This window comes from Xiphophorus maculatus, chromosome 21, assembly GCF_002775205.1.
Source record: "Xiphophorus maculatus strain JP 163 A chromosome 21, X_maculatus-5.0-male, whole genome shotgun sequence".
Classification (NCBI taxonomy): Eukaryota; Metazoa; Chordata; class Actinopteri; order Cyprinodontiformes; family Poeciliidae; genus Xiphophorus; species Xiphophorus maculatus.
In genome coordinates this window covers 7,729,823-7,757,787 of record NC_036463.1, presented here as the reverse complement: position 1 = coordinate 7,757,787, position 27,965 = coordinate 7,729,823, and the positions used below count along the sequence as shown (strand labels likewise).

At 36.8% G+C, this 27,965-nt stretch overlaps 1 protein-coding gene across 1 annotated transcript; it reads left to right on the top strand.

Moving 5' to 3' along the window:
- Positions 1 to 20: 20 nt before the first annotated feature.
- Positions 21 to 27,180, top strand: LOC102220065 (structural maintenance of chromosomes flexible hinge domain-containing protein 1-like). Its single transcript, XM_023326549.1, has 47 exons — positions 21 to 403; positions 3,188 to 3,263; positions 3,363 to 3,518; positions 3,629 to 3,711; positions 3,812 to 3,945; positions 4,057 to 4,171; positions 5,660 to 5,779; positions 5,860 to 6,023; positions 6,124 to 6,217; positions 7,966 to 8,179; positions 8,300 to 8,420; positions 10,973 to 11,153; positions 11,644 to 11,847; positions 13,103 to 13,216; positions 13,755 to 13,864; positions 14,116 to 14,198; positions 14,336 to 14,452; positions 14,604 to 14,690; positions 14,769 to 14,891; positions 14,983 to 15,127; positions 15,223 to 15,325; positions 15,430 to 15,502; positions 15,745 to 15,884; positions 16,513 to 16,641; positions 16,727 to 16,951; positions 17,082 to 17,224; positions 17,518 to 17,603; positions 17,687 to 17,805; positions 19,101 to 19,262; positions 19,344 to 19,472; positions 19,569 to 19,648; positions 19,789 to 19,946; positions 20,060 to 20,169; positions 21,481 to 21,542; positions 21,796 to 21,883; positions 22,139 to 22,270; positions 22,352 to 22,504; positions 22,590 to 22,716; positions 23,236 to 23,355; positions 23,526 to 23,611; positions 23,702 to 23,818; positions 23,896 to 24,077; positions 25,007 to 25,116; positions 25,608 to 25,678; positions 25,763 to 25,931; positions 26,021 to 26,164; positions 26,932 to 27,180. Exons 1-47 carry the CDS (start codon positions 302 to 304, stop codon positions 27,036 to 27,038), a joined length of 5,868 nt encoding a protein of 1,955 aa, XP_023182317.1. The 5' UTR covers positions 21 to 301; the 3' UTR covers positions 27,039 to 27,180.
- The last annotated feature ends 785 nt before the right edge of the window (positions 27,181 to 27,965 follow it).

The following is a 27,965-nucleotide window of genomic DNA, read 5'->3' as shown; positions in this document are numbered from 1 at the left end:
GATCCGGAAAAACAGCCGGAAGACCCACCGGGAGCTCGAGCACAGCAACGCTTTTTCTCTCCGTAAACCCTCGTAGCAACATCACGCACGAGAAAAATTGATGCTTTTTGTACTCTCTGGCAAAGAATATCCGAAGCAGCTTAACATTACAAAGACAAGACACAGAAGACGGTTTATTTAACGTAGGAACATGTCGCAAGGTGCTTCGAAACGTTTTCTGCAGCAAAGTGGTCGATAATCTCGGAGAAAGTTTGACGGGGTGCACCGTTCCTCTGGGCTGCTGCAGGAAGAACTGAGCAATATGATTAATGTGTACAACTACCTACCCAAATACCAGCAGGGTTTGAAGAAAACTCTGAAACTCGGTTTGGACCTTGACGACTTTCTTCGACTTGTACACAGGGTAAGTTGTGATTCTCTGCTCTGTTTTGGGGCTGCATGAAGGGCCACTAAGGCAGTTTTGTTCTTGGTATCTATTTTTAAGATACGTCACTGTAGATTTAAAGGAATGGCTACATATCACCCTATAAGGTAGAATTGACTTAAAATAAAGTATAAAGGAAAATATTTAGTAAAAAATAAATAAATAAATAAAGAAGTGGTATTTGGAAAGCCTCAAATATCTTTGACAAACTTAAAAGGAAAAGTGACGCAAATGACTCACCTTGTATGATATTTCGGACAATAATTAATTAGACAATCTGGTTTTGAAACATTTCTTAAATGTTTATTTCCATCTTGTTGCTGTTTGCTTATGAGTAAAAGAGCAGTTGTGGAATTTGGTCATGTGACAGTGATGGTGATGTATGGTTTTGAACCCCTCTCCAACATGGGAACTTTTCCTCCTGGTAGTGGTCAGAGGTGGAGACCTGGAACGGAAAGTCCGTTTGCCCCAGGGCAGCTGTGGCTACAATGTTGGTTGCCACTATCAGCGTGTGAATGACTGAAAGTAGTGGAAAGTGCTTTGGAGTCCTGTGACTTGATAAAGTGCTATGCAAATGCTATTTTATATTGCAATAGATTTATGTTTATTGGACTGATTTTGTCATTTGGTTAACAATTAAAAATATATATATTTAAACATATTTTATTAAAATTGGGCTGCACAGTGGTAGCTGTTGCCTTGCAGCGTGAAGGTCATGGGGCGGGGGTCTTGTTCTCCCTGTGCATGTGTGGGTTCTATCTCCTCCCACAGTCCAAAAACATGACTTTTAGTTCTGTCTCTGTATTGCCCTGCCTCTTGCCCATTGACTGCTGGAGCTAGGCACCAGTCTCCCTCGTAAACCTGCAGAATGAGCGTGTTAGATAAGGATTTAGGAAAAGGAAACTTGGCCATATTATTGTCTCTGTAGATACAAAATAGGAAATAAAAATCTCTGGTTAATCAAAATATAGTCAATAGATTAGCCCTGCACTGTGTTGATCTTATGTCAAGCAGAAAGGACTGAGCTTTTCATATGTTGATGTTAGAAGTATTTTTTTTAGCTACAAATGATAAAGCATACACTAGAGCAGGGGTGTCCAAACTTTTTGCAAAGAGGGCCAGATTTGATAAAGTCAAGATGCCTGGGGGCCAATAGTTTGTTCGGACATTTTTTAACTACAAAAGTGTCATGCAAATACACACTGTTATAAAACAATTTTCATTGTCACAATTATCTTTATTTTTCAAATGACAAAAAAACAAATATAAGCCACTCAGGCAAATGAGAACAACTCTAAAAACCCAAATTCTGCCTTTCTTTCATATCTGGAGAGTCAGATAACATTGAACAAACTGTATGAAATACCTTAAATTTACATGAGTTTAAAAATATCTTTGCCTCAAGAACATTTTAAACAGGAGTTATAAGTAATGCAAAGTTGTCAGTTATTATTAAATCTTAAAACAAGTGAATTTTGCTCTTGTCATTTACAATATCTACAGGTTCATAACCAAATCTTACTCAAGAGTTTAATAAAAATAAGTGCCATAAATCCAGGTGCATAAATGTTCTTTTGGCTCTTCACTGCTGATAGTGACAGACGTTGCCGTTCAAAACACTCAGTTTCATGTCCTCAACTCTCAGTGCCACACTGTTACTGCCAGGCAAACATTTTTCTCAAATTCTTGCTTCTTCTCAGGGCAAAATGTTCTCCACCATTTTCATAACACAGTCTTTGATAAATGTATCTTCAGTAGAAGGTTTGCCATGTTTAGCTATTAACATGGCCACTTCGTAGCTTGCTTTGGTGGTATTTTCTTTTGACCCAGGCCCAAAGAAATCGCTGTTGTGATGCCAGGGCAGCTTGGAGCTGCTTCAGTTTTTCAGCACGGTCACTTCCTGTTAGCTTGTTGTATGTGTTAGCATGTTTAGTCTGGTAGTGTCTCTTTACGTTGAAATCCTTAAACAAGGCAACCGTCTCATTACAAATTAGACAAGCACAATTGCCTTGATTTTCAGTGAAGTATTATAATTCCCATCTCTCTTGAAAGCGGCGGCCCTCACTGTCAACTTGTTTTCTTTGCAGTGGCCATGGCAGAAATGAGTGGAGAGCGGTTCGCTGCACGGAGGCAGACTGATAGTATTAAAGTGGTGCTGCCACCATTTGGTGAAAGGAGGAATTACAGTTTCAAGTTTTATGATTTATTTATTCTGTTTCACAGTGCAGGCGGGCCATAAATAATACATTATAAAACCGAAGCTGGAACCGAACCGGGCCGTATAAAATCTGACCGCGGGCCGTGATTGGCCCCCGGGCCGGACTTTGGACATGCCTGCACTAGAGGAATGCTATTTTGTTGAATTTTAGGCAATAAAAGGTTCCTTTTTGAGTTTTTTTTTTAGACAAATTATTTGCATCTTTTAATGTGTAGCATTGTATAAAACAGCTTAAGTGGTTAAATGAAAAATCTGCTGAATGTGCAATATTTTAAATCTGATTAATCATCAGTATAACTGATTACTAAAATGATAGACAGTTGCAGCCCAAAATGGGATTATTGTGTATTTATTAAGTCTGTATTAAACTGAACACATGTATGTAGAAATGTTTTCCTAAATGTATTTACGTTCCCTGGGTTTTCCTTGTTTATAACCCACTTATTTTGCTTGTAAAATGTGATGAACAGATGTTTGTTCGTTGGAAATAACTGCATGTTTCATCTTAAATAAAGCTGAAATATATATATTTTTTCTGCCCACAGGAATTTGGTCTTCCTCCATGGCAAAACTTTTGTTTGGTAACAACAGACAGAACAGTTGTTGATCATGTCAAATTTAGTGAGTAAATCCTTGCTGAAAAGTGAAGAGACTCATGAAAATGATTTAAAAAAAAATACTGATTGTAAAAACATAATTTGGATCTTTGTCTCCTTATAGAGGAGCTTCAGGATAACAGCACCCTCTACTTGTTGCAAAGCGAGGACCAAGACCTTCCAGTGGCAGCTGAGGAGGTCATCAACTTTGTTCCTCATTACAACACGCTAATCGAGAGCGGAACATTTGAATACTTTGCCGAGGGCCAGAAATCACTGCGTGAGTTTCTATGTTGTAAATGGGTAGCCAGAAATTAAGATAGTGTGATCATAACCTTCTTCATTTCTGTGTTTCTTGTTTTTTTATATTGATGTCTTCTATTCCTCCAGCCTGCTCTCTTGCTGAGCTGGTGGACAACTCTCTTTCGGCTACAGCTAAGAACACAGGAGTCAGGACGATAGAGATCCGGCTGGTTGGTTCTTAATATGCAGACTTGATTTAACCTTAACTTTTGTGTTCAGTTTTGTTATAATGTTAGGACTGGAGTGAATTAATGTGTGTGTTTTTGCCAGCTTTTTGACAAAACATTTGGGAAGCCTGCTGTTGTGGTGTTGGACAATGGATGCGGGATGACCTCCAAGCAGCTCAATAACTGGGCTGTTTACAGACTCTCTAAGTTCACAAGGGAAAACAGCGCATTTGAAAGGTTTGTTGTAGACTTCCCAGTGAGTGTGTCCACTTTAATAACTTTTTGTACAAAAACATAATTCTGTCACGTTACCTGTCTTGTTTCTTGGAAATCCTTTTGGGGATCTAGTGAAAGAGAAGATTATACTCGTCCCGATCCTGTACCTCGCAGTCTCAACAGTGATATATCCTACTTTGGAGTTGGGGGCAAACAAGCAGCGTTCCACATTGGAAACTCAGTCAGAGTGAGTGTGTTTATGAAAACCATTTAAAATGAGTTGTTTTTATTTAGATTATTGTGATGACTTTGCAGGACACAAATAAACATTATTCTTACACCTTTAAAAACAATGTCAGACAGAATGGGAGAACAAAATTAAGCAGAAAGGTGCTCTGTGGGTGAAAATTACACACCATGATTCAATACCTCTTATCCCACTTTTAGCAGAAGTTTTCTGTGTAACTTCATCAGTCTCTCAAATCTCTGAGAAGGAATTCTGGCCAACTCGATGTTTACAGCATTGCTTTGTTGGTTGTGCATTCAGATGGTCAAATACATGATTTAATGTTCCTAAAGAATTGTAGCCTTAAAACAAGCTCAAGTCATTATACCTCCACCTCCATGCTCAACAGTTAGTAGAAGCGGTGTGTGCTGATAGGTTATTTAGTTTTACCAAACATGGCGTTATGAATTGTAGTCAAATAGCTCTACTTTGGTCTTGTCTGCCTAATGGATTATTTTTCCAGAAGTACCAACTTTACCGCGATGCCTCTTAGCTAAGTCTTCCAGTAAAAGAGATTTCATAAAATAACATTTTAAAACCCTGGCAATGAATAATTACACAAGTTTCCACAAGTGGAGGTGAAAAGCAACAGACATTGCTTCTCATAGATATGCGCCCATTCAAACACACATCATACTTATAAAATTGTCTGTATATGAGATTTTAGAGATCAGTATGAAAAAGGTAACAAAATCCCTTTTCGCATGTCTGGTCTGGTCACAGGTGACCCGGACCTTTTGTAGTGTGCAGCCTCAATAGCAGGCAGGTATTGCTATACCAAAAACAAATTCCCCAGAGATCTGGCGGAACACTTCTTTAGATCCTCAATGTCCCGTCCAGTTCTTAATGTACCTGCTCGTTGGCAAGGAAGCTGAGAGGAAAAACGACTTAAGCTTCACCTTTAACTAAATGAATAAAAAAACAACATTCTAATCTGAGTATGATCTCAGACTTGGTTTTGCTTCTGGTGCTGCCAAACCACTACTGTGGGATTTCCTCCTGCTGATGCAAAGTGGGATGAGGAAACCCCTTGTCCAGAGAGCAGTGGACAAGGGATGATTTCAATTGGAGAAAATTGGAGAAATGTTCCCTGATTAGAAAAATTTGTCTGATCTGACACCTTTGATCCAGTCTCCATTGGGGCAGCAGAGTACTGGTTGAGCATATAAATCAATAGCAAAACTATGAGGCTTTTGATTAAGCACAAGCGGTTGAATATAATTTAAGTTCAATCACTTAATTTCATTGTTAATATGTAGTTATTGGAGACAACATAGTTTTTAGTATCTATTAAAGAGGGACAAGGTTGAAACCACCACTGACCAAAAATAACACAATTCCCCCCCCCAAAATTTTTGAACAAATATTTTTTTGAAATGTAAAAAAAAAAAAAATCAAAAACAAAATCTATGTATTTGTATAATTAACCATAGCATTTGTAACTATCAGATGATCAGCAAACCAAGAAACTCTCCAGATGTTCATGAGCTGGTTCTATCAAAGGACGAATTTGAGAAAAAAGAGAAGAACAAAGAGGATGTTTACCAAGGAACCATCTTAAACAGGAAGGTGAGAGATTTTAAAGAAAGTGTTTGATGAATTCGTTGATAAAGGCAAGCTGCACATCTCATTTTACTCTCTTGCGGCAGCCTGGTGACTTCTCGCACATAACACACGAGGAGTGCTTCCTTCAGGACATCATCAAGGAGGAAACCAGGAAGGAAAGCTTCACTGCTGTTGTTATAACAGGAGTCTGTCATGATCACATCAACTATCTAAAAGATGATTTTCACGAGTGGACCAGACAGCTAGCGTGAGCTTGCACACTCATATGAAATAGAGTATGAAACCCATGCATTTCAGAAGCATAGGACATAATATTGTTTTTTTTGTTTTGTTTTTGTTTATTTCAGGCACATTTATCATTATTACATTCATGGAGTCAACGGAAACCACAAAATGGACCAGTCTCAAAAATCAGACGTCAGTCCAAATATTGATATTGTGGTGAGTTTGGTTGACTATTGCAGTAATTGTTTTCTTTTTCTTGTATTGTTCATCCAAAGACTTTTTTTTTTTTTACCACTGATCACATTTTTCACATTTAATTATTTCATAGTGCATCAAATTAAATCACAGGCTTTGTTCAATATTTTTTAATAAGCGGAGAGCTACAGGGCTCCATTTTGGTCCTCTTCTTTTCTACTAACCTCAGGTTATCCTTGGAAAATCTGTCTTTTAAGTATTATTGTTTCATTCCTCCCTGCAGATCCTATCAACCTCAGTAAGGTTGGATAAACAGCCATTTGTTTAATTGGATTTATATTTATTTATGTTTATTTTTTGTGTGAAAACAGAGCTATGTATAATAGAAAGGTGTATGAAAAAAAACAGTGCTAGAGAGGTTTGGACTGGGATGAGAGAGATCACAGGACTGAAGAGGAAAGCTAACGACCCTGCTGGGATCTCAAATCAGTTAATGAGTTGAACCAGTTTTTTAACCGGTTTGACAGAAGTGTCACAGGTGGATGCAGCCCAAGATCCTCTCCAGTTTGCATACCAGCCCCACGTAGGAGTGGATGATACAATTTAAATACCTGCTGCAGAGGGCCTATTCCTCCCTCGACAGACCTGACACCATTGTCCGCATCCTTTTCTTTGACTTTTCATCAGCCTGAAACACCATCCAGTCAGGATTACAACACGAGAAGCTAGCTAAAATGGATGTAGATGCATCACTCATCACCTGGATCATCGACTATCTGACAGCCAGACCTCAGTATGAGAGATTACAGAGCTGCAAATCAGACCGTCTAATATGTAACATTGGAGCTCCCCAGGGAACTGTACTGTCTCTGTTTCTATTCACCACCTACCCTGCAGGCTTTAATCACTGCTCCAAACTGTGCCATCTGCAAAAGTACTCAGATGACACGGCTATCGCGGGGTGTGTGAAAGGGGGACAGAAGGTGGAGTAGAGGACATTGGTGGATAATTTTGTGACTTGGTGCAGAGAGAACCAACTCCTGCTTAATGTAAACAAGTCCAAGGAAATGGTTCAGTTTCTGCAACAAGAAAACACATTTGCTCCCAATCTCCATTTCAGAGGCAGATGTGGTTTTACATTATACTGGATGCTACAGTGGACTACGGACACTGATGTGCTCTACAAAAAGGCCATGAGCAGATTCTATTTCTTATGAAAGCTCAGGTCTTTTAACATCTCCAATAGGATGCTCTTCATGTTCTATCAGTCATCAGTGGCTAATTCCATCTTCAATGCAGTGGTGTGCTGGGGGTAGTAAATGAAGGTGAAAGACTTAAACAGACTTAACAAATTAAGTCTGTTGATAATTGATAAGAAAGGCTGAGTCAGTTCAAGCTGGCTCCACTGGAAGAGGTGATGAGAGACAAAATGCTAGAGAAGATCAAAATCTCCCCCCCTTTAGGGGATCAATAAAGTACTATTATTATTGTTATTAAACTCTGGCTGAGCCTCTCAAGGGCATTAATAGACTGTTTGGTTTAGATACAAAACAAAGTATAAATATTACTGTTAAATATTTTGTGAAATAAATGTCTCACTCATGGTAAGAGGTGATCATTCCATCCAGAATTATAGATTTAAATTAGTCAAGATGCAAAAAAAACAGTTCAGTAGCCATTTACATTGTTTTATGAAAAAAAAACGCCTTCACTTTATCTCAGCTTGTGTCTTTATTTCAGATGCTTTTTTTTTAAATTGTTTTTGGCAGGTAACCTTGCGGGAGAAACCGCCTAAAGGTTTGCGTCAGAAGAATCTCAAAGAAGTGCAGGATGACTTGCAGACCCTGTACATAAACTCAGCTGTAGACACATTTGAGTTCAAGGCCTCCACTCCCGACGGTGGCATCTTGGACGGAATCCTGAGATATCATCCATTTCTTTACGACAAGGAGACCTACCCCAAAGATCTGAATGCTCTACAAGGTATTCAGATCTCATGCAGTTTATGAAAATATTTCTCAGAGCTTGATCTATTTTAAGGTTGTAGACTGACAGAAATGTATAACATTAAATGATAATACAATAAATGCTTCTGTTTTTTAGCACCTGTTGAGGAAGATGATGATGAGAATCAGTCTGGAACCATGAATCGGGCCAGAGGGAAGAGGGATATCTTTGAGTGTTTCTGGAATGGACGACTCATCCCTTACACCACAGTTTCTGAGTAAATACATTCGTATGAATGGGTTGAACATTTATTTTTTGTTTTGGTATACTTCAAATGTTTTTCAAAATTAACTGGGACATGTGCAGCTGTTTTTCTTGTGCATATTATTATATAGTCTTATTCTGAATTTCTGTTTTTCTCTTTCTCATCCTTTCATTGGTAATCATTCTATCAGTTAGCATAGCTTATTTAACCTTTCTTTAGACACCATAATCTCTTTTATTCACCTGCATACAAATGTTTACAACTCACAATAATTTGATAAATCAGTATCAAATTAATACAAGGGTGGGCATTTATTGTATTGTTTATCATTTAATGTTATACATTTCTGTCAGGTCTACAACCTTAAAATAGACAAAAGAAGAAGAAAGACAAATGAATCAGATTTTACTCGCGAGGAGAGCAGAGAGGAGGGTCTGATTTTCACAGTCTCCAAACTCGCTCTGAGAATCCTGTCCTGCTTCTCCTTTATTTGCATCATGAGACCTAATTTACATTGGCCAGCAGCTGATAAAAGAGATGAAAAAATAAAACCAGCTGCTAACACACAGTCAGAAATCTTTCTATACAATGCAATCTCCTGTCTTAGTACATGTGACAACTTCAAAACAGTTGCCGTGTCTCTGGGTCACAATCTTTGATCCTTTAGCCTTTGGGTGTTTTACTAAGAACAGTTCTTAGTTTTGTTTCCAGAGTGGCTGGTATCTGCTTCCAATCTGGCACGCTGCCTGCAGTTTCCTGCAGACATCTCTCATAATAACATACAAAGGAGAATAATACAAAGAATCTCACAGTCCTTAAAGTTAATTTTAACTATATATGGGATAAAAAATATTTACAGTTCTAACAATTTCTTAGTGTGATAAGGATTCAGATTTATTGTTGTCATAGTAAATTCCAATTACCGGTAATGATGTTTGAAACTCCACAAAAATGTCTATATTGTTGAGATTATTTCTGCTATTTTCGCCACTGTTTGTTCAATGAAAGTATCAATAAATATTAATACTTTTAAAATGTGATTAAATGCAGTTACTGTGCACTGTTTAGTGATACAAATGACACTTTACGTGACTCGTGTCCTAAAGAAGAGTTTTGACGAATGTTTTTCAAGAGCAACATTTGTATTTGTGGGGCTATGATTGCTGTGTAATGCAGCACTATATAAAAACAAAAATGATCAATAGTTTTTAGTTCTTCATTTTTATTATTACAATAATATCACAACATTTTGATAAAACTTGAAGTCTGTATCGCTCACCTCCTTGGGCGGAAATCCTGGGGGGGCCAGTGGAGATCCGGACCCCCCCAATCTTGGAAAAGTCTAGAATTTTCCTCCCCAAAAAATCATAAAAGAAACCTTTGTATTTAAACAAATAACAATATGAAGAGGCAGAAGAGAACAAAATAAATCCACCATCTTCAAAAATAGAAATAAGTTTTTAGGTCCACATTGTTAGAACAATGGTTTAGTCCAACTTGTTACAGACGGCAAAGGCTCAGTCAGAGCCGCTGAAGTGTGGAGCTAGCTGTGGCTCTGCAGCACAAACAGAAAACCCTCCAGTAAGTAAATACTTACAGCAAAAGACGCAGTAAGTTTTATTTACGTTCATTGCTCAATAGGAAGAAACATGTTAACAATAAAAATCAGACTGTAGTTCATTATTTTATTACTTTGGCTGAATCATAATAAACTGCCACAATATGCCTTGAATCAAAACTAGCAAAACTGGCTGCATTGCTTTGATAGACTTAAGCTTGTAGAAGGTAGCAAATATCTCAATGATATTTAGTTCTTTAACTCTTAGGTTAATGAGAAGAGTTTGAAATGGGAGGGGCTGATCGCTGCAACTAGCCAACAGCTCAGTATGTGGGAACTGAGAGCAGAGATAGAGCAGATAGAAAAACAGAAATGTATGCCTTTATTTCTTCCCATCTTCAACATAGAGCTTCTAAAACCACACGCACATAGAAAATCTGACTATATTTCTATTAAAACCCTTGTGCTTGGAGCGTTATGTTTACGTTATGATACTTCCCAGATATTCATTTCTACCTACTCATAGAGTCTCAGCCATCCAGGACATGGCAAAACCAAAAAAGGTTTAAAAATAAAGCAAATTAGCAGTTATAATTTAAATAACACATAACTTCCATTAGTGTATTTTTCTTTTACCTTTCTTACTGCCATCCAGCCATCCCTCCATTTCTCTCTTGTGAACTTTTGGATTCTTGTATTTTAAAATAAGCATGAAGAACGATATATACAATAGAATGTGGAGCATTGAACTGGATTGAAAAACCTAAAAGCCCACTTGTTTTGTGATCCAGTCTTTGCCTATGGGAGCACATGTATAGTTTTAGCCTGAAACACAGAGGTTTGCTTAGCAATCAAACAAAACAGCTTACACTGAAATGTGTAGCACTATTTGTAGTAGCCCAGAACACTTGCAAGTTATTGACTAGAACCACTTTAGACTATTGGTTAATGTTGCTTCTGCGAAAAACAATAAAATAAAAAAAATAAAATTCTGTTTGTGTTCCAGGTTCGATTGGTGCCGTCGGCCCAATAAAAGTACATTGCCCCTGGAGTGTTTCAGCCGCTTCTCTGGGGTGCTTTTCACCAACGACAAATTCCGGGTCAATGCCAGCAAACAGAAGTTTATGGACTTGGAGCTGAAACTGAGGCACAAGGATAATCTTTTTACCCCTGTTTTTAACATTCAGGTGATGATTCAGAGTTTTAAGTCAAGTTTGCATGTATAACACATTTTAGCAACAAGGAATTTCAAAGTGCTTTACATAATGAAAAACAATAAACATTGCACTAGAGTGGCAAAATAAAGAAAAATAATAAAAACTTCCAATCTAGACAAGAATTAATCCATGTTCACCTGCTACTAATCAAAGGTGACTAAACAAATGGATTTAAAGCTTTGATTTAAAGTATTTGAACAGTTTTGCAGTTTTCTGGATGTTTACTTCAGATTATTGGAGCACAAAAATTTTATTCTACTTGTTCGGTTCTGATTCTGAAGATCCAGAGTAGATGACAACTTTAATTTTTGTTCAGTATTCAAAAGTATTTTAAAGTAGGTTCTCTGAGCTACAGGAAAAAAAACAAAACTACATTATCTACACTATATGTAGTGTTTGTAGTGGAATAATATAGTGCATCTAATGCTTTTTTTTCTGATTTTTACTGTGAATTTTACAGAAATCCTCAAAAAATCGAAACATCCAGAAAGAGTTCATCCAGTGGCTTGAAAAATGTCACAGTCAGTTTGATAAGCAGGTAAAGTTCCTTGGCTATGAAACGACTGTGAAACGACCCGATGTGTCCATTAAGAAGTCGCAGTATCCCTGGGCGGTGTTCTCCACTATTGAATTAGATGGCAAAATATACAAAGCAGGGGATCTTGTAAGTGTTCCAATATTAATATTTAATTGTACATATTTCAGTGAAGATATTCAGATAGATATACACAACATACAAACATTTTTCTCACTGTCTGATGCTATGTCAAATACTTGTTTTACTATAGGTGAGTTAGGATTGCCAAAATAGTTTTTTTTTCCTAAATGCCAGAAATGGAAGAGATACAGTTTTACTTTCTCCAATTATTGAAATGTACATACACTAAGATCGAACACACTGCTTCTGTGCTACATCATAAGTAATCAAAAGCAAGTCTGCAGGTCTGGTTCCTCTTTGTGTACAATTTCCAGATGCTTGAAGGTGCCTCTTTCATCATTTCAAAGAAATATATGGAAGTTTACACTCCACTGGAATTTCAAGCCATCATATTGTCAATTCTTTGTTCTAAAATCAATAGAACAAAATGTGTATGTCAGCCCTAGAAATAAACAAACAAAAAAAAAGCTTGTAAATATTCTGGTAAGAGTGACAGATAAGCCCTGTGAAAGAAGCTCTGTACAGACATGGTCTGAAATGCTCTAACACCCCATTATAATTTGACTAGAATTTGCAACGTCACACAAAACAAAGACCTTTTCTTCTACAAACATGGCTTGTGTTTGTACACAGGTAGCAACATCGTGTTGTGGGTGTGTTTTAGTAAAGGAAGGACTGGTGCACTTCATAAAATAAATAGCAGAATGGGGAGAGAACAAAATGTGATGCTACTGAATTAATGTTTTATGACTTGAGTCAGGAAGTTAAAGCTCAGACACACATACGTCTTCCAAATGCACAGTGACTCTAGCATACCATCAATATAGTGTCAACGTTAAGGACAGTAGGCTCAATGTCTTTTAGCGGCCATCAGAAATACTTGCTCTCGGTAGAGAAGTTTGTAGGCAGAGTACTGCAGCCTACAGGCTTATACACCAGTTTTGTCAGGACGAATTGGACAAAATTGCAAACTATTGTGAGAGAAAGATATCTTAACCCTGACTCATGTCATATATTTTCAAAAGTTGCTGTAAAAAATTTTAAATATAAGGAAAATTGAAAATAAAATCTTGAAATTATTCATCAATATATTTTCATTTAGCAGAGCAAGATAATTTTGATAACTTTAACTGACCTACAAAATAAAAGGTTTTGTCAGATTTATTGTCAGACAGTGAGAATAATTTTTTCTTAAATCTATATAAATTCCTGTTTTCCGCTGTAGGCTTCTTCCTTTAATATTTTTTATGTTTGAACACAGGTGAAATCTCAGAAAACTCAGCCGATTTATTACGGCAAAGTGAATAAATTTTTCCTGTATGGAGATCATGACGGAGATGTGTTTGCCACTGGTGGAGAAGTGAAAATTACTCGTGTAAGTAAAAGATTTATGCAGTTTGAAAAAGCTATGAACTATCTGTCAAACGAAAACAAAAAAAACATTTTGTTCACGTGAAATATTTTCTTCTTAATTAAGTTGCACTTTTTCAGTCTGGATCTTTTATTGTCAAGATGTTCTTTATGATATTTTTATGCTGTTTTATTTTATTACCTTCCAAATTAGAACATTTTTAAATTACAATAAATGCTTTGTGCAGAAAAGTTTATGTATTCTTTAACCCCTCATATTTATTCACATAAATGAATAAATATTTATTTATTCACATAAATATGAGATTTTATGTTTTAAATAAATTTTAAATAAATTTGAGTAAACTGGGCTATTAGTCAATACTGAGCTTTTTTTTGTGCTAAATATTTTATATTTTTAGCTTTCTTCAATGTTGTGATTTTTCATAATGTTATATTGGGCTAAAATAAATAAATCTATATGATAAAGGAAACCGATAGCTTTACATTATAATTAAATAAAATCGTTCTAACATGTTCAGATTTATGTCACATTTGTTTAGGTGCCAGAGGCGCTTTATGACAATTACACCAGGATTATACCCATCTCCAAGATTGACCGGTCTGCTACAATCGAAAGCATTAAGAAATACATCGAGACCGACATTGACAAGTAAGTTAATTCTTGTGGAAAGTGTAAATGTTTTACAATTTCTCCTGATTAGTGTAAAAAAAGTATGCAATAAATTAAGTATTATAATTATATAATATTAAGTATATAATAAATTAATGTTTGCAGAGAAACATGAAATATACAAATTCAACTTTTCATTTTAATTTTTTCTTGAATCTTGCATTGTACTCTTTTTTTCTAAATAAGTAGTCTTATTATGATCTTGACTGGGATCATCGCTTTGTTTCCAGGTTGCCAGCAAAGCTGGGCGTCACATGGCCTGAAGGGAATCCTTTGCCACAAAATGCTATTATTCCTGCTGGGACTCCTCTAGGTAACGTGTTGTTGCTTTCACTTTTTCCTATTTTACTGTAAATTCCTGTTGTGCCAACTCCTATCAAAATCTTGAACTCAAATATTGTTTTCTTTAAGAAATCAAGCTAACAATCATTCTGTGTTGCATCGTTTCAGGGCCCTTAGCTGTGGAAATTCTTAACAGAAATGAGAAATCGATCTCATCCAGGATTAATACAGGGGGTCAAGGCGGAGGGATAAGACTGAATGTTGGACTCAGAATATTCTTTCATGGTAAGATCAGATGTATCATAGTCATATGACTGGTGTTATATAAGATGTTATTTCAAGCTTATCATTACCTTACTGTATTTCATTTGTATTGCTTGTTTAAGTTCTTTATTGTTCTGTCTCTTAGTGTAGATTTCTCTTATTTTATACATAGGTCCCAAAGAAGTCAAACAACCCAAAGAGATTTGTTATTTCAGTGCCCAATATGTACCTACCCATGGACACTGGTTCAAAAAAAATGGTTTGTTTCACATCCTACCCTTCTGAATTTTTCACAACCCAAAAGAATAACAACAAAAAAATGTTTCCTTCAATGCAGAATCCCTGGTCAATCTGGGGAAGTACACTCTGACTCTAAAAGCTGAGTTAAGTGACAACAACTCCAAGACGTCCTATGGCGGCAAAGAGCTTCCGAGCTACGAGCACAAGTTCACAGTCAAAGGTAAAGTGATTTTATGTGACCAATATGGAAGTAGTTTCATTTTCTTCCACACTCTATCAGGCAGACACATTTGGTGTTTTTGTCCTTTTAGAGGGAAATGCAGAGAACTTTACTATTGGTCCACTGAACCCCACTCTGCGCATCGGAGTGCCGTTCAGTATTCCCATGCAGATGACCGATTCTTATGGCCACCCCACAAAACCTCCTCCAAATCTCAAGCCTGTTCTTGAATGCAGGTGAGTCACTCTTAAATGTATTCATATTTACATGATTTCATAATGTATATTTAGTCTTTGATTTTTTTTTTCTTGTTTTATTTGTGCTTGTGCAGTGATCTGGAAGTGAGTTTTGAGACAATGGGCGCCAGTGGGAACAGCTTTACCATCAAAGGTGTCAAAATCATAGGGAAAGTCCAGAATTACCAACAGTCCAGGGTAACATAGAAATAATCTCCATTCTGGTTTGATATAAGAGCTAGTGGATATTTAAAATAAAGTAATACTCAAAAACTTTCTTTTTTTTTTTTTTTTTTTTGCAGAACTTTGATCTGAAAGTGACACTGCCAGGGTTGAAAAAACAAACACAGACTATCAAGATCAATCCCTTTCCTGGTAAGACTGCTTTTATTTATGAATTTAAAGCTGTAGCATGTAACTTACAAAATATATTTTTTTACATATTTATTAAAAGTGTCGCCATATCATAACAGCATTATATGAGACAGATAAAGTCAATGTTTTATTGACTTTATTGAAAGTCAATAAAACATAGTAATAAGCCACATCTGGAAACTGGCATCATGTAAATTCATTGAAAACTTCCAAGTCTCCCTCTCTTTCTATTTCTGTTTCAGGCAATCCACATTCCCTTCTTGTGAAACCGGAAGTAAAACCAGTGAAAGTGGAAAATGGAAACCCAGTTAGTTTTACTGTCGAAGTTCACGATGAGGCTGGAAACATCACAGCCAACTCTAAACAGATAGTTCGCTGCCAGGTACAAGACTTTGGTGTAAAAATAACAACAATTTGAGAATTACACTACACACAAAAAGTTTTGGATATTTGATCTATTGATTAAATTGCATTTTAAATGCACTAATTAACTTAAACAGCTGATCCTAGGCACATTTAAGGTAGGTAACATCCAACTGTTCCCGTCATTATAAATTACTTTCATCAGCATAATTTGTGTGCTACATAACCTAAATAAAGGGACATAACCACAGTGGCCATGATCTCAAAAATGGCAGAAGCTGTTTGTGGCATTGAGGCCAGAGATTGCCTCAATGCTGATCTCTGGCTGGCCATTGCTGCTGGAGATATCAATGCTATGCATCGTCCCAGAGGAACTAGGGTTAAAGTTGGGCAGAGATATCAAGTCAAAACGCTGCTAACCTACACCTTTTTATACTAAGCCATACTACTTCAAAAATGTCATCATCTAGTGGCAACTTAGAGGCCCAAGTTTCTGTCAACATTTCACCATATAGTTGAATATCCTGAATGTTTTGTGACTAGTGAACATATATCTCTGCATAATTGTGCTGTTAGGTGTTTTTTATTTGGTTTTGTTTTGAGAAATAAACAATTACTACTGTGTCTTAATGAACTTTTCTTTTTAGATTTCAGAGCTTAAGTTGGCAGTGATAGACTGCAGCAGCACAGGAACCGGCCAGATTGTGACAGAGCCTATAAACCTGAAAATTGTCAATGGAGAGCCACAAATGCTGCAAGCTAAATTTGACATGCCTGTAAGTTAAGAACAAATGGTCCACCATTAAACTTTTGGATTACAGTCTTTCAGTTTTCTGTGTTTCTTTTTGTTTTGGTTTCTAGAGTCAGAAACATGTTGTAGCCATCACAACAGAGCTGAAGGTAATGCCAAGCTGTCGCGTGTCCCGGATGGAGCTTTTCTGTGAGGGAGAGGAAAGGCTGGAGCTGAAGTACAAGGAAAAGATACAGTGGCAAGCTGGAGGGATGCTGGAAAACCTCCTTTTTAAGCTCTATGATGAGTCTGGCCAGGAGGTGAAGGTCACACCTAAAATAGCCTTCAACATCAAGGTGTGTTTGGGACTCACTATGTTGTACATATTGTTGCATTTACTGTGTTACATTTTAGTACGTCTTTGCTAAAGTGACTTATTTTCTGGTGCCTCTGAAGTTGATTTGATGCATCCTGGCTGTGTTTAAGGTTAACTGGACAGGAGACATTGATCAGAAGGCTTTGATGATGGGAAGGCTGCCAGACATTCAGGTTCCCACAAAAGTCCAGGAAGAGCGATTCCACCAGGTCTCCTACCGGGACCACAGTGTGTCTTTCAGCTTTACCATTGTGTAAGTCGCAAGGGGTTGGTAAACACATGAGGATATAGGAAATCATTTAAATACATTTAGTTGATATCAGAATTTAAAGTTTCTTGTAAAAGTATTCACTGCCTTTGTAATTCTTTACATTTTGTCATTAAAAATGCAAACTTCATTGTATTTTATTTTAATCTGAGGCTATAAACTGTAAAAAAACAAACATTGTCAATAATTGCAAAGTAAATATAAATTTACATGGTTTTCTGCATTTTTTGGTCAAAAAAGGAGATTGGTTTGCATTTCTGTTCATGTGTTGTTCAAAGGCCTTGCCCAGATGAACCAGCGCGACTGAAGGCAACTGTTCCTGAGAACCCGGTGAAACTCGGTGAAACTGTCACTGAACCCATAAGTGAGCTTGCCCATGATCACTCAAAAGAATTTTAATATTTAGAGTTTTATGAAATGTGGTTCTTAATGTCTTTGACCATTCAGAGTTGCAGCTTGTGGACCGGTACGACAATGTCACCAATAGCCTGACCTCTGACTGTGTGAGGTCAATGGCTGTGGAAGCTGAGGGTCTCGATAAATCGAACATTGCATTCATATGGGAGGTAGGGACACAAATGCACAAACGAATAAGGTGATTGTGAATTTAAATACTGCTATCGAACCTATTTAAGTCCATGTTTTATTTGATTATAAAATTTTTTGTGGTGCAGGAGCTCCATCTAACTTGAAAAATAAATCCAACTGTTCCTACATCGGATGTCAACATTTTTCTTCCTAATTTTCTAGTTTACGCAAACGTATAAATGTTAAATGTTTTATGCCCAAAATATCAGTTTTCCAATATTTATGTGACTATTAAGTTAGTTTGTTTCTGTAAATTTCTCAAAGGAGTAAGTGTGTGCGCATGGGTGTCTGTTCTGAGTGTCTCCATGTTGTCTTATTATGTGCTGCCCATCCCCCAATGAACACTGGAGATAATTGTGGTGGCAAACAATTGCTAAGTAACCCGACTCATGTCAGCAAAACTTTTATGAGCAATGTTTAATCCTGTACACAGGGAGGACATATATACACATACAGAGGAGCAGGTAAGGTCTGGTTCTGCTAGCTTCTCACCCAAATATACTCATACAGTATCGTGAAGCAGCAGGAGATTGGTTATTTGGTCTTAGGCACTCCTCTCTCCTTGCTGTTTTTCCACCCAGAGCTTATCAGAATCTAAACTGTCCTCCTAGACTCTATAACAAAGCTTCCTTTCTAAACTCAGGGTCAAAACGCCAGGCCATCTGTGCTGAACTTCAAAAAATTCTTGATGTATAGCAGACCATACTTAAACTTTGTGTCTCTGTCTTAGAAAGAACTGTGAGTGTTAAAAAAGGCACCCAAGAATTCAAAAGTCAAGCTACCTAAATAACAGTTTTTAATTTTGGAAGCACATATTTTATTTGTAAATATGTTGCCTTATTGTATGCCTGAAAAAGTCACCAACCAGTGTTTCACTCTTTTTACAGATTAATCATGAGCAACAAATGTATGTATTTTTGACAAGAAAAATACTCCAAAAAGGAACATGTCTTAGTATCAGAGAGAGGCAAAAAAGTAGAAGCTTTTTCCAGGAGAACTGAAAAAAGGCAAAAATAAACAGAGATACCCTTTCTACAAGCATTAAAAAAAGTAATAAAAATGACTGCAGTATATTTGAATGTGAAAAATATTTCAAATACAATTACAAAACCTCAAAAGAACACTAAAATAACAAAAACTGTCTACCCCTTCAAAATAACAGACACTGTAGGATAATTTCAGTTTTAAACAAATATATATTAATAAAATGTACAAAATTCTTTGTTACAAGAGAACATTCTTCTGAACCTCTCTGTATGTGTTTAATTTTAAGGAGAGCATCAGTTCTGTTGCAGTCTCTGGAATTCGTTTCAACTCAGGGCCTCTGGGGACCAGAGAAGTTTGCTTCAGCTACGGCGACTACACAGAACATATCAACTTTAAAGTGACGGCCGGAATCCCCTCCAAGCTTAAACTCCTCAGTGGGCCTGAGATGGTAAATATAAAAACTTATCACAATTGTTGGTTTGCAACTTAAATAAAAGCCTGCATCTTTTTCTCTTTTATTTGTCGGCAGCCTTTGCAGTTTTTGAATGGTACAGGTATTTCCACGCCATTCGTTGTGCAGTTGTGTGATGAGTGGGGAAACCCTTCCCCAGACCAGAGAGTGGTGGTGGAGACAAGAGCTTCACCCTCAACAGTAAAGGTGAGCTGGAAAGCCAGTAAAAGACATCAATCTGTATCTGTCACATTTTAAAAAGAGAGATGCAAAGAATGATGCTGTTGAATATTGTGTTGACAGGTGACGACATCTGTCACTTCTCAACCTGTGGATGCAGAAGGAAAAGCAGCTTTTACAGTTGTTAATGTGAAAGGGTTAAAGTAAGTCTTGACATACTAAAAAAATAAACATTGCTTTGTGTATTATGAAAACTACAAACTTTGAGATTTTATTTTGGGAAATGGCTTGAAGTGAGTGTGATCCAATGTCTACTTCACTTTCTGCTCTCTTCTTCCACTAGGGGATACTATCAACTTGAATTTGTAGGGTGCTTTAACAGGAAACCCATCCCTGGTCCACATGTGAACTTCAATATCAACCCTGATCCCAACAAACCCGTCACACTTTCTGTAAACTACGACACCAGTGCCAGGTTTCTAGCTGGAGACACATTCCCTGGTTTGTATTTTTCCATATCCTTTAATTAAAATCTTCAGGATTATTTAGTGAGAAATAATCCCACACAAATCCAGTGAAGTGGAGTCTCAGCTGTGTGTGTGTTTGTGTTTTAGTTTTTTCTGTGGCCGTGGTGTCTGATGCAGGGAGTGCGATGACAGCTTTTAAGTCTGCCGATTTGTCCATGTGGTATTGGAGGGGAGAGTCATTGCCACGTCCAGAATCAGTGAGTTGACTATAAATAAGAGAGGCAATGTAACAAATTGCTTAAAAATCCTATGTTGTTCTCAGAATTTTTACAAATAAAAAAATCAAAAATCGTTGCGTAAGCATTTGATCAGCCCCCATTATTCTGATATCTTAAATAAAGTGCAGACAGTTGCTTAAGAAATGGGCCAATGAGACAATGAAGTACACTTGATTAAATTACTTGTGAGTAATTTAATCTTAGTATATATGAAGATGTTCTGCGAGGTTTAAGAAGCTTCCCATACTACAAAATTGCCAAAATAGAATCATAGAGACCAAGAGCACATGGTTGGTAGGTTTGATTGGATGCTCAAGTGGGAACATCTGAGAAACTTTGGGATGGTAGCACCATGCTGTGGGGATGTGCTTCTTTAGTGGAGATGGAGATGGTTGTCAGAATTCACCATTACGTTGCAGAACATTCATCCTAACCATGCTACCGGGTCTACAAAAGCATTATTATCTATAGAATGACCCAGTCAAAGTCCAGACCAAGCATGTTTTCAGATTTTTATTTATAAAATAAAATTATTAACCATTCCTCTGCTTTTTACATTTAGGTTGGTTTGTGTTGGTGGGTCATAAAAATACCTTATTTTTCGGACTATAAGGCGCACCGGATTTTAAGACGCAGTATCAGTGAACGGATCTATTTTCATATATAGGACGCACCGGATTACAAGGCACATAAAGCGAAACAAAATACGGTAGTCGGATAGGTCAGACTTTATTCAAACCATTAACAATAACTGTCAATATTACACAAAAAAGTACACTCAGTTTTTCAGTCATTCATCTTCTACGAATCCATTAAATTCCTCGTCTTCGGTGTCGGAATTTAAGAGTTGGGCGATAGCGGCATCAAGCAAGCCCGGATCCCTCTCGTCATCATCCGATTCAGTCTCATTGCTGTTGCTTGGCTGGTCATTGATGATTCCGGCCTTCATGAAAGCTCGGACGACGGTTGAGAAGTGGTTCGCCACCCCAAAACATAGACGGCATAGAAAGCTGACTCCACGAGGTTTCTGACCAGCAGTGATTATGCTTCGACAATCAAGGGGAGTGGCTTCGTTGCTTGCCAAAGTCGTAATAAAACATACGGTACACTGTTCATACATAAGGCGCACTGGAATATAAGGCGCATTGCCGATTTTTTTGCAAATATAGGGATTTATGTGCACCTTATAGTCCGAAAAATACGGTAACTAATAAAATTCATCAGTGTTTGTTGTTTTAATGTGACAATCTGTATAATTTCACAAGGCATCCAACTGTTCCTCATCTGCAGGCCATTATGCTGAAGTGCAGTAAACCGATGGAGAATGAGAACAAATGCTGTTATTACTTTAGGTAACTTGTCTGTAATGTTTGTCTTGTTGAGTAAATTTAAGCAAAGCAATGATTTTTTTCCTGTTTGCTAAAAGCATTGCTGATGTGTGTGTACGATAGTTGTTGAATAATGAGCCACAGTTCTTTAAATAATCTGGTGCTTTTACAATTTCTTGCATGTTTTTTGTTTCAAAAACTACCATTTTATTCCAACAAGACAGTTGATCCTTCAAATCATGTAAAAAATGTGTCATTATGATTTGTTTCACTGCAGAGATAAAAAAATCCCACAAAGTGTTGGGATGTACACCATACAATTCTCCCTGCGGATTGAAAAAACAGAAGTCTTGTTCAGTAATCAGGTTGGTTTGCATGCGTTTGTAATGCATTATGATGCACATGCTTTGTTTTTTTTTTTTTGTTAACACAATTCAGCTGGCAAACACAGCCACATTCAAATAAGGCTGTGCTTGGTAGAAAAAAATAAATCCTCTTAAGCTAGGTGATTTATTTTGGCAGCTGTGAATCAACATTGGCTCAACTTTTCAGAATCTTTAAAAATGCTCCTTATATTCCCAACGTGATATTGTTTATTAAGATTATTTTCCATCCCATAGATCAACGTAAATGTAGTGGCCAATCAACCCTTCAAGCTAGGACCTGAATGTCAGCCACAAACCCCAGTTGTTTCCTACAGCAGAGACATCGCCAACCGAACTTTAGTTGAGAACATGACTCTGAAGATTATGGTGAGCTTCAGTCCTTCAAACTACATTTTTAAAGCGGAAGTTGTTGAAAGATATAACACTGATTTCCTTTAATTAATTCAGGATCAGTATGGTAATCCAACTGGGCAGAACCTGAAAGGCAAGGTGTTGGTCTCCATAAAGTGTCCTGATGGGGAGCAAAGCAGAAACCTCCCTCTGCTTGAAGAGGTCAGCACTTTTCAAATAAACCTAAAAGATGGAAGCATCCACATCAAAGTGAGTAACATTCCTAATCAGAGATGTTATCATGAAGTCATTATGAAGAACACTATGTCATATTAACCGTAACAACTCTTGCCAGAGGCTGGCGATCAGGGAGAACAGTCCTGGAGAGAACGGACGAAGATACATTCTCATTTTCAAACCAGAAGTGGCGATGCCTCCAACATCTCTGAGTCCTTTTGAACTTCCCTTCCATTTTTACAACGGTACATTGTATAAATGGTTGTTAATAACAGAGCTGTCCTACTAATATGCAAGAGATTTATGGATCTGTTGGAGCTGTTTAGTCAATTTCATGGAATATGAATGCATTGGAAACAAACCAAATGATTCCTCGTGTTGACAGAAGTTCAATCATTTCCTACTAAATTCTCCTATGAACATAAACAAGGGAGACATTCATCATTGCTCAAATACTGCAAATCAATTTGAAAGTTAGATCTTCCATTAGTATAGAATAAGTTACAAATAACTTATTTTTCCTCAGTTGGGAAACTTTGCTTGCAACAAAGTAAAAGGCAAGTCATAGCAAGTAGATTTACACAAAAATAAATTACAAAAACAGAAGTAATAATGAACAGATTATTTACAAGAAGTGAAAAAAACAGACAGTTAGGTTGGGATCAGAAATTTGTCCTGAAGTCTGATCAGGCAAAAACAAAACCAGCTTTAAAAATGGGTAGTATTGCTCTTGTTAATGTTCATCTTTCTTTTTCACATTTTAGACTCTGAAAACCAACGAAAAGTGTCTGAACTGACGAAGAAGAAGGATGAGCTGACCGTTAATTATGAGAAAGTCAACCAAAAATGTTCCTCGCTTGCCAGACTTCGTGAATTGCTTACTAGTAAGATTTCTATTTTTGACCTCTACCTGTGATTTTCTTTCAGACATTCTAACATTATGCATTTAAAAGGGATTTAATGTTAAAACCTGAGAAGTTCCCAACTTAATGCATAAAACCACTTTCCCAGCTTTTTGTTGCTGCAAAATATTAAAACATTTTCCTCCCGTAAGAAAACGTCCTGGATGCCAACAAAAAAGAGGAAACCCTCAAAAAAGTGCTGGAAGAAAGCAAAATTAAAGTTTTACAACTTTCATCTGTAAGTTTTCCAGATTTTTTTTTCTTCTCTTTAAATCGTAATCTTGTGGATTTTTCTGAGTCTAGCATTTCTACTCTTAACTCTTTGTAGATCCAAAATATTGACAGCTTACTCCGAGAAAAGACAGCTGAAAAGGAAACGATAGAGAGTACTCGCAGGAGAGTGTTTCCTCTGTCTAACCGCAGTGGACCAGATATCCTTGGGAAGGTGATGGAATCTTTTAAAATAATTTTCTTTTTTATTCAGGCGCCAGATGTCTAAATCATTTGATGTTTTGGATGCAGGTTGGCCACCTTGCACATATTAGCGATGAGGACGCTTCCTGGGTCATCTCTTGGCACCTGTCTTCAGAAATGGACTGCGTCATCACCAAGACGACAGCAGAAGCTCAGAGGATCTTCCGTAACGAACATGGCAGGCAGCAGGTCATGGCCCTCGACAGCATTTATGTGCAACCAGGAAGCAGGTAAAGCAACAGTTCGACAGTAGTTTCAATGTTATCACTACCAGGTTATGTTAGGGAAAGGTTAAACTGAATCTCAGTTAAGTTTAACTGAGTTGAAATAATTTCATTATTCCTGAATATTCGTTTTTTTCAATTTGGAAAAGTATGGGATTCAATTTCCTGCAGTTCTGCATCAGTATAGGAAAAATTTTATAAATTAAAGAGAATATTTGTAGTTTAAAGCCATAACGTCAGTTTTTGACCATCCGTTCATTTATCCATCCATATTTCCAATTTCATCCATATTATCCATTCATCCAGTTGTCTAGCAATCATTTTGCTTATCAATGTATCCATTTATCCCGTTTTGTCCACTGTCCATTTGTATGTTCAACCATCAGTCTGTCATTATTTAATTCATCTTGGCTATTTGTCCATCATTCATTTTTTATCTATTCCACATTTTCTCTGTCCACATCCTTTCTTCATTTTTCTACCTATCCCTGTTTATCCACCATTTTTTTGTCCATCAATCCCTCCATCTGTTTAACATCCTCCTGTTTATTCATCCCTTCCCTTGTGTGCTCAGTCCATCCATCAATCCATCCTGGTTTGTTGACCAGTTCAAGCATCTGTTTATCAATTTTTCCATCTGCTACTCCTGTGTATTGTGAAAATGTCATGAATTCAAAGTGTTTTTCTGCATTTACACTTTAAAAAGGGACCTAAAGAGAATTGAGAACTCTAGAAAATTCTGTGTGCAGAAGGTAAGAGGTTTTTAATGGGTCCATTGGAGTTTTCCAGTTATTCCTGTCCGTTTCAGAATCTTATTTAACTCAAAAGCAGATAAAAACATATCTCACTAACATTAAAACTGAAAGTACCCAGTAGAAATTCTGTACAAGTGGAGAAATTTGCTTTAATTATGTTATTTGGCCTATTTCTTGTAGACCTCTACCTCACATAAAACAAGGTCGTGAACTGTTCAGTCCAGTTGGGAACCCGCTCTACGCGAGGAACTTGCTGATTTATACCACTGAAGAGGAGAGCTGTGAGCTTGGTGAGCTGGAATATGCTGATTTCTCTTCTTTTTTATAATTGTTTTGCCCCCGGGGGTTTTTACCAGGAGTTTGTAGCTTCTGTAGATTTTTAAATGTTGTCCAGGTCCGATCGTCTGCTGTTAAAGTAAGTTTTTGTGTAAATAATTCCCCCTGGAATCCAAACTTGCACAGAAGAGTCCTCCTCAGGAGCATCTGTCACTAGCTGTGTTTCCATTACAAATGTGTGCAAATCTTTGTCTAGATTCTTGTAATGTTGTTTTGGGAAAATTGTCAACAATTTTACAGAAAAGCAATGCATTCAACACATTCGAATGATACACGACTTTTTATAAAATGTGTGATTTATTGAGAGCTTTGGTGGAATCAGCTGCACATTGTCCTCTTTCATCTGATTAAAACCATTTGAGGATTTTTTTTATTGTTTAATTTTAATCTAAACATCAGAGTGTTTACCTCATATGTGAAGGTTTTCCTCATATTTCCTTTCCAGTGTTTAAAAATATCCTCGGTAACACTATTCTCATGGATGACATAGAGTCTGCCACCAATTACAGGAAGGCGGTGAGTGAATCTCTCTGACAGATGATGGTACCATGCTAACCTCCGCAGGGCTTCTTTATCCCGTAAATGACTTTCTGTTCACAGGTTATTCAGAACAAGAACTATTGTCCCACCATATTGACCCGGGACGGGAACAGGCTCCACTCCAGTGGCAAGTTCGGGGGCGCACAGAATAAAGCACCACCAAGGGACATAGTGAAGAAGTTTGGAGCCCCTCTACCTCAAAGCTATTACACACTGCAGAAGGAGATAGGTGATAGATCTTACACTTCCTTAATGAACTTTTTTGTGACTGCTGAGTCAGATTATGCGTATTATATTGTTAATTTTGTTGTTGAATAGAGTTGCTCATTCAATATCGTTCAACTTTGGAGAAGAAAAAAGTCGAGGAAGATAAGCGTAATATTACGATACAGAAGCTTTGTGAAATTCAACAAGAAATGGAGAAAACTAAGAAGGAGCTTGAGGAGATTGAAAGGCAGCTTGGTAAGATTGTTTTTACCGAAGCACTCCATAAAATGGATCATGCTTTCCACAAACGTTGTATTTCCTGTTTTCATACTTAGTAGAACTTTTCCACAACTTACCAGATATTGTATTTTACCTGAAGCCTTTCTGGAATTTACCAGATTACTATTGTTTTTTTTTTTTTTTTTTTACTAAACCTAAGCATTTTCTTTAATAGAACTACCCACACATTTTCTTAAACTTAACATGTACTTTCCTAGACCAGGCTCTTTTTTGATACTTAACAGGTTCTCTACTTAAATCTAAATCTACTTCCCTGGAACACAAAAGACACTTTCTCAAAACTCTCAATGGCCTTACCTAGTGCTAATCTGAACTTTCGTAGAATTTAACAGGTACTTTCTGAAACTTTTATTGAACCTACAAGGTATTTTATGGGGCTTCATTGAAACCTGCCAGGTGCCTCACAGCTACTTTCCTGGGACTTTAATGGAGCTTATTTTAATTCAGGTCTTATTCCTTTGATTTACTGGATACGTTCAAGAACATGTGTTATGATGTGATTTTTAACTAGATACTTTTCTGGAACTTAGCAGGACATTTCTTGGTACTTAAAAGGTTCTTTTGGAACTTGTGTTGTAGATAAGTAAGTAAGAAAGTTGGTCCAGAGAAAAATTTCAGAAATTTAAGCTTTAAGTTAACTTTAGTGTTATCATTTTACCCCTTGTTTGATATAGATTTTTTTTCACTGATTGTTCAGACATTGTTTTTTCTTTCTCCTGCAGCATCAGTGAGATCAGGGAAACGAGGACCTAAAGACATTTCAGAGCCTTCTGGCCTCATGATAAAACGCCCAAGACAAAGATCCAGGGATACGCCAGAGAGGTTTTAGCTCAACTTGTGATTTTGTTGTTTTTTTGTATTTCTTTTTAATCCATCTTGAATGTTTTAAGTTTACAACTTCTAAAGTGAATTTACTTGGAGGACAGGCACATTTCAGTGAAGTCACTGTTTCTAAAAAATAAACTGTTTTTTCCAAATTGTGTTTTTGTGTACTATTTTTTCATGTTGGCATTCATTTTTTAGAAGTGCAAAATCTAAATGAGCCCATATGCACATATTGTTTCTTATGTTAAAATGAAACAGTCACTAATGGTGTTTTTATATATCCCAAAATATCTGGATCAGTTTTTTTCTTTTTGTGTAAAAGAGAGAGGTCTGTGAAAGTGAAAAATAGCTGTGAGTGTTGATGTCTCAAAAACTGAACAGCAGAGGATCCTGGATGACGAGTCGGGTTTAGACGTGTGCGCTGAAGAAACAAAACATTTAAGACAAGTTTTCAAACTGCTGGTAGTTGCTCCTAATTATTATTTGAGGAAACTGCTGATGCAAAAACCAACACAAAATTAAATACAGTAGAAATATTGACATGTGAGCACTTCCCAAATAAATGGGATTTTGAGTGGGTGAACTAGATTTCCGTGAACTGATTGCATCAGTACAGCGTTTGTTTCAGATTTTTTAAATTTTCACATTTAAATAGTGTTTTTTTTCCATCACTGGTTGGATTACCTTTTATTTAATCTAAAGTCTTGGCATTTGAAAAAAAAATCTGAACAAGAGGAGAAAAAGAAATCAAGTTTAACTTAAAAGATGACAAAATATTCCAAACTTTTGCTTTGTTTTTACAGATCCCACAAAGTCTGGAGATTACCAATGCCAAAATATCCCTTAAGAAAGTGCCATTTAAAGTTATTTCTTGCTTGGGCAGCAGGTACAAATCCAACTCGTATTAGAATCAGATCAGAAATTGAATTTT

Excerpts from the sequence above, each read along its gene's own strand:
- LOC102220065 (XM_023326549.1), top strand. The coding sequence starts at position 302 with ATGATTAATGTGTACAACTACCTACCCAAATACCAGCAGGGTTTGAAG. Across the intron at positions 19,947-20,059 it reads AGCTGGAGACACATTCCCTG|TTTTTTCTGTGGCCGTGGTG; the intron begins GTTTGTATTTTT and ends TTTGTGTTTTAG. Across the intron at positions 24,078-25,006 it reads TATGTGCAACCAGGAAGCAG|ACCTCTACCTCACATAAAAC; the intron begins GTAAAGCAACAG and ends TATTTCTTGTAG.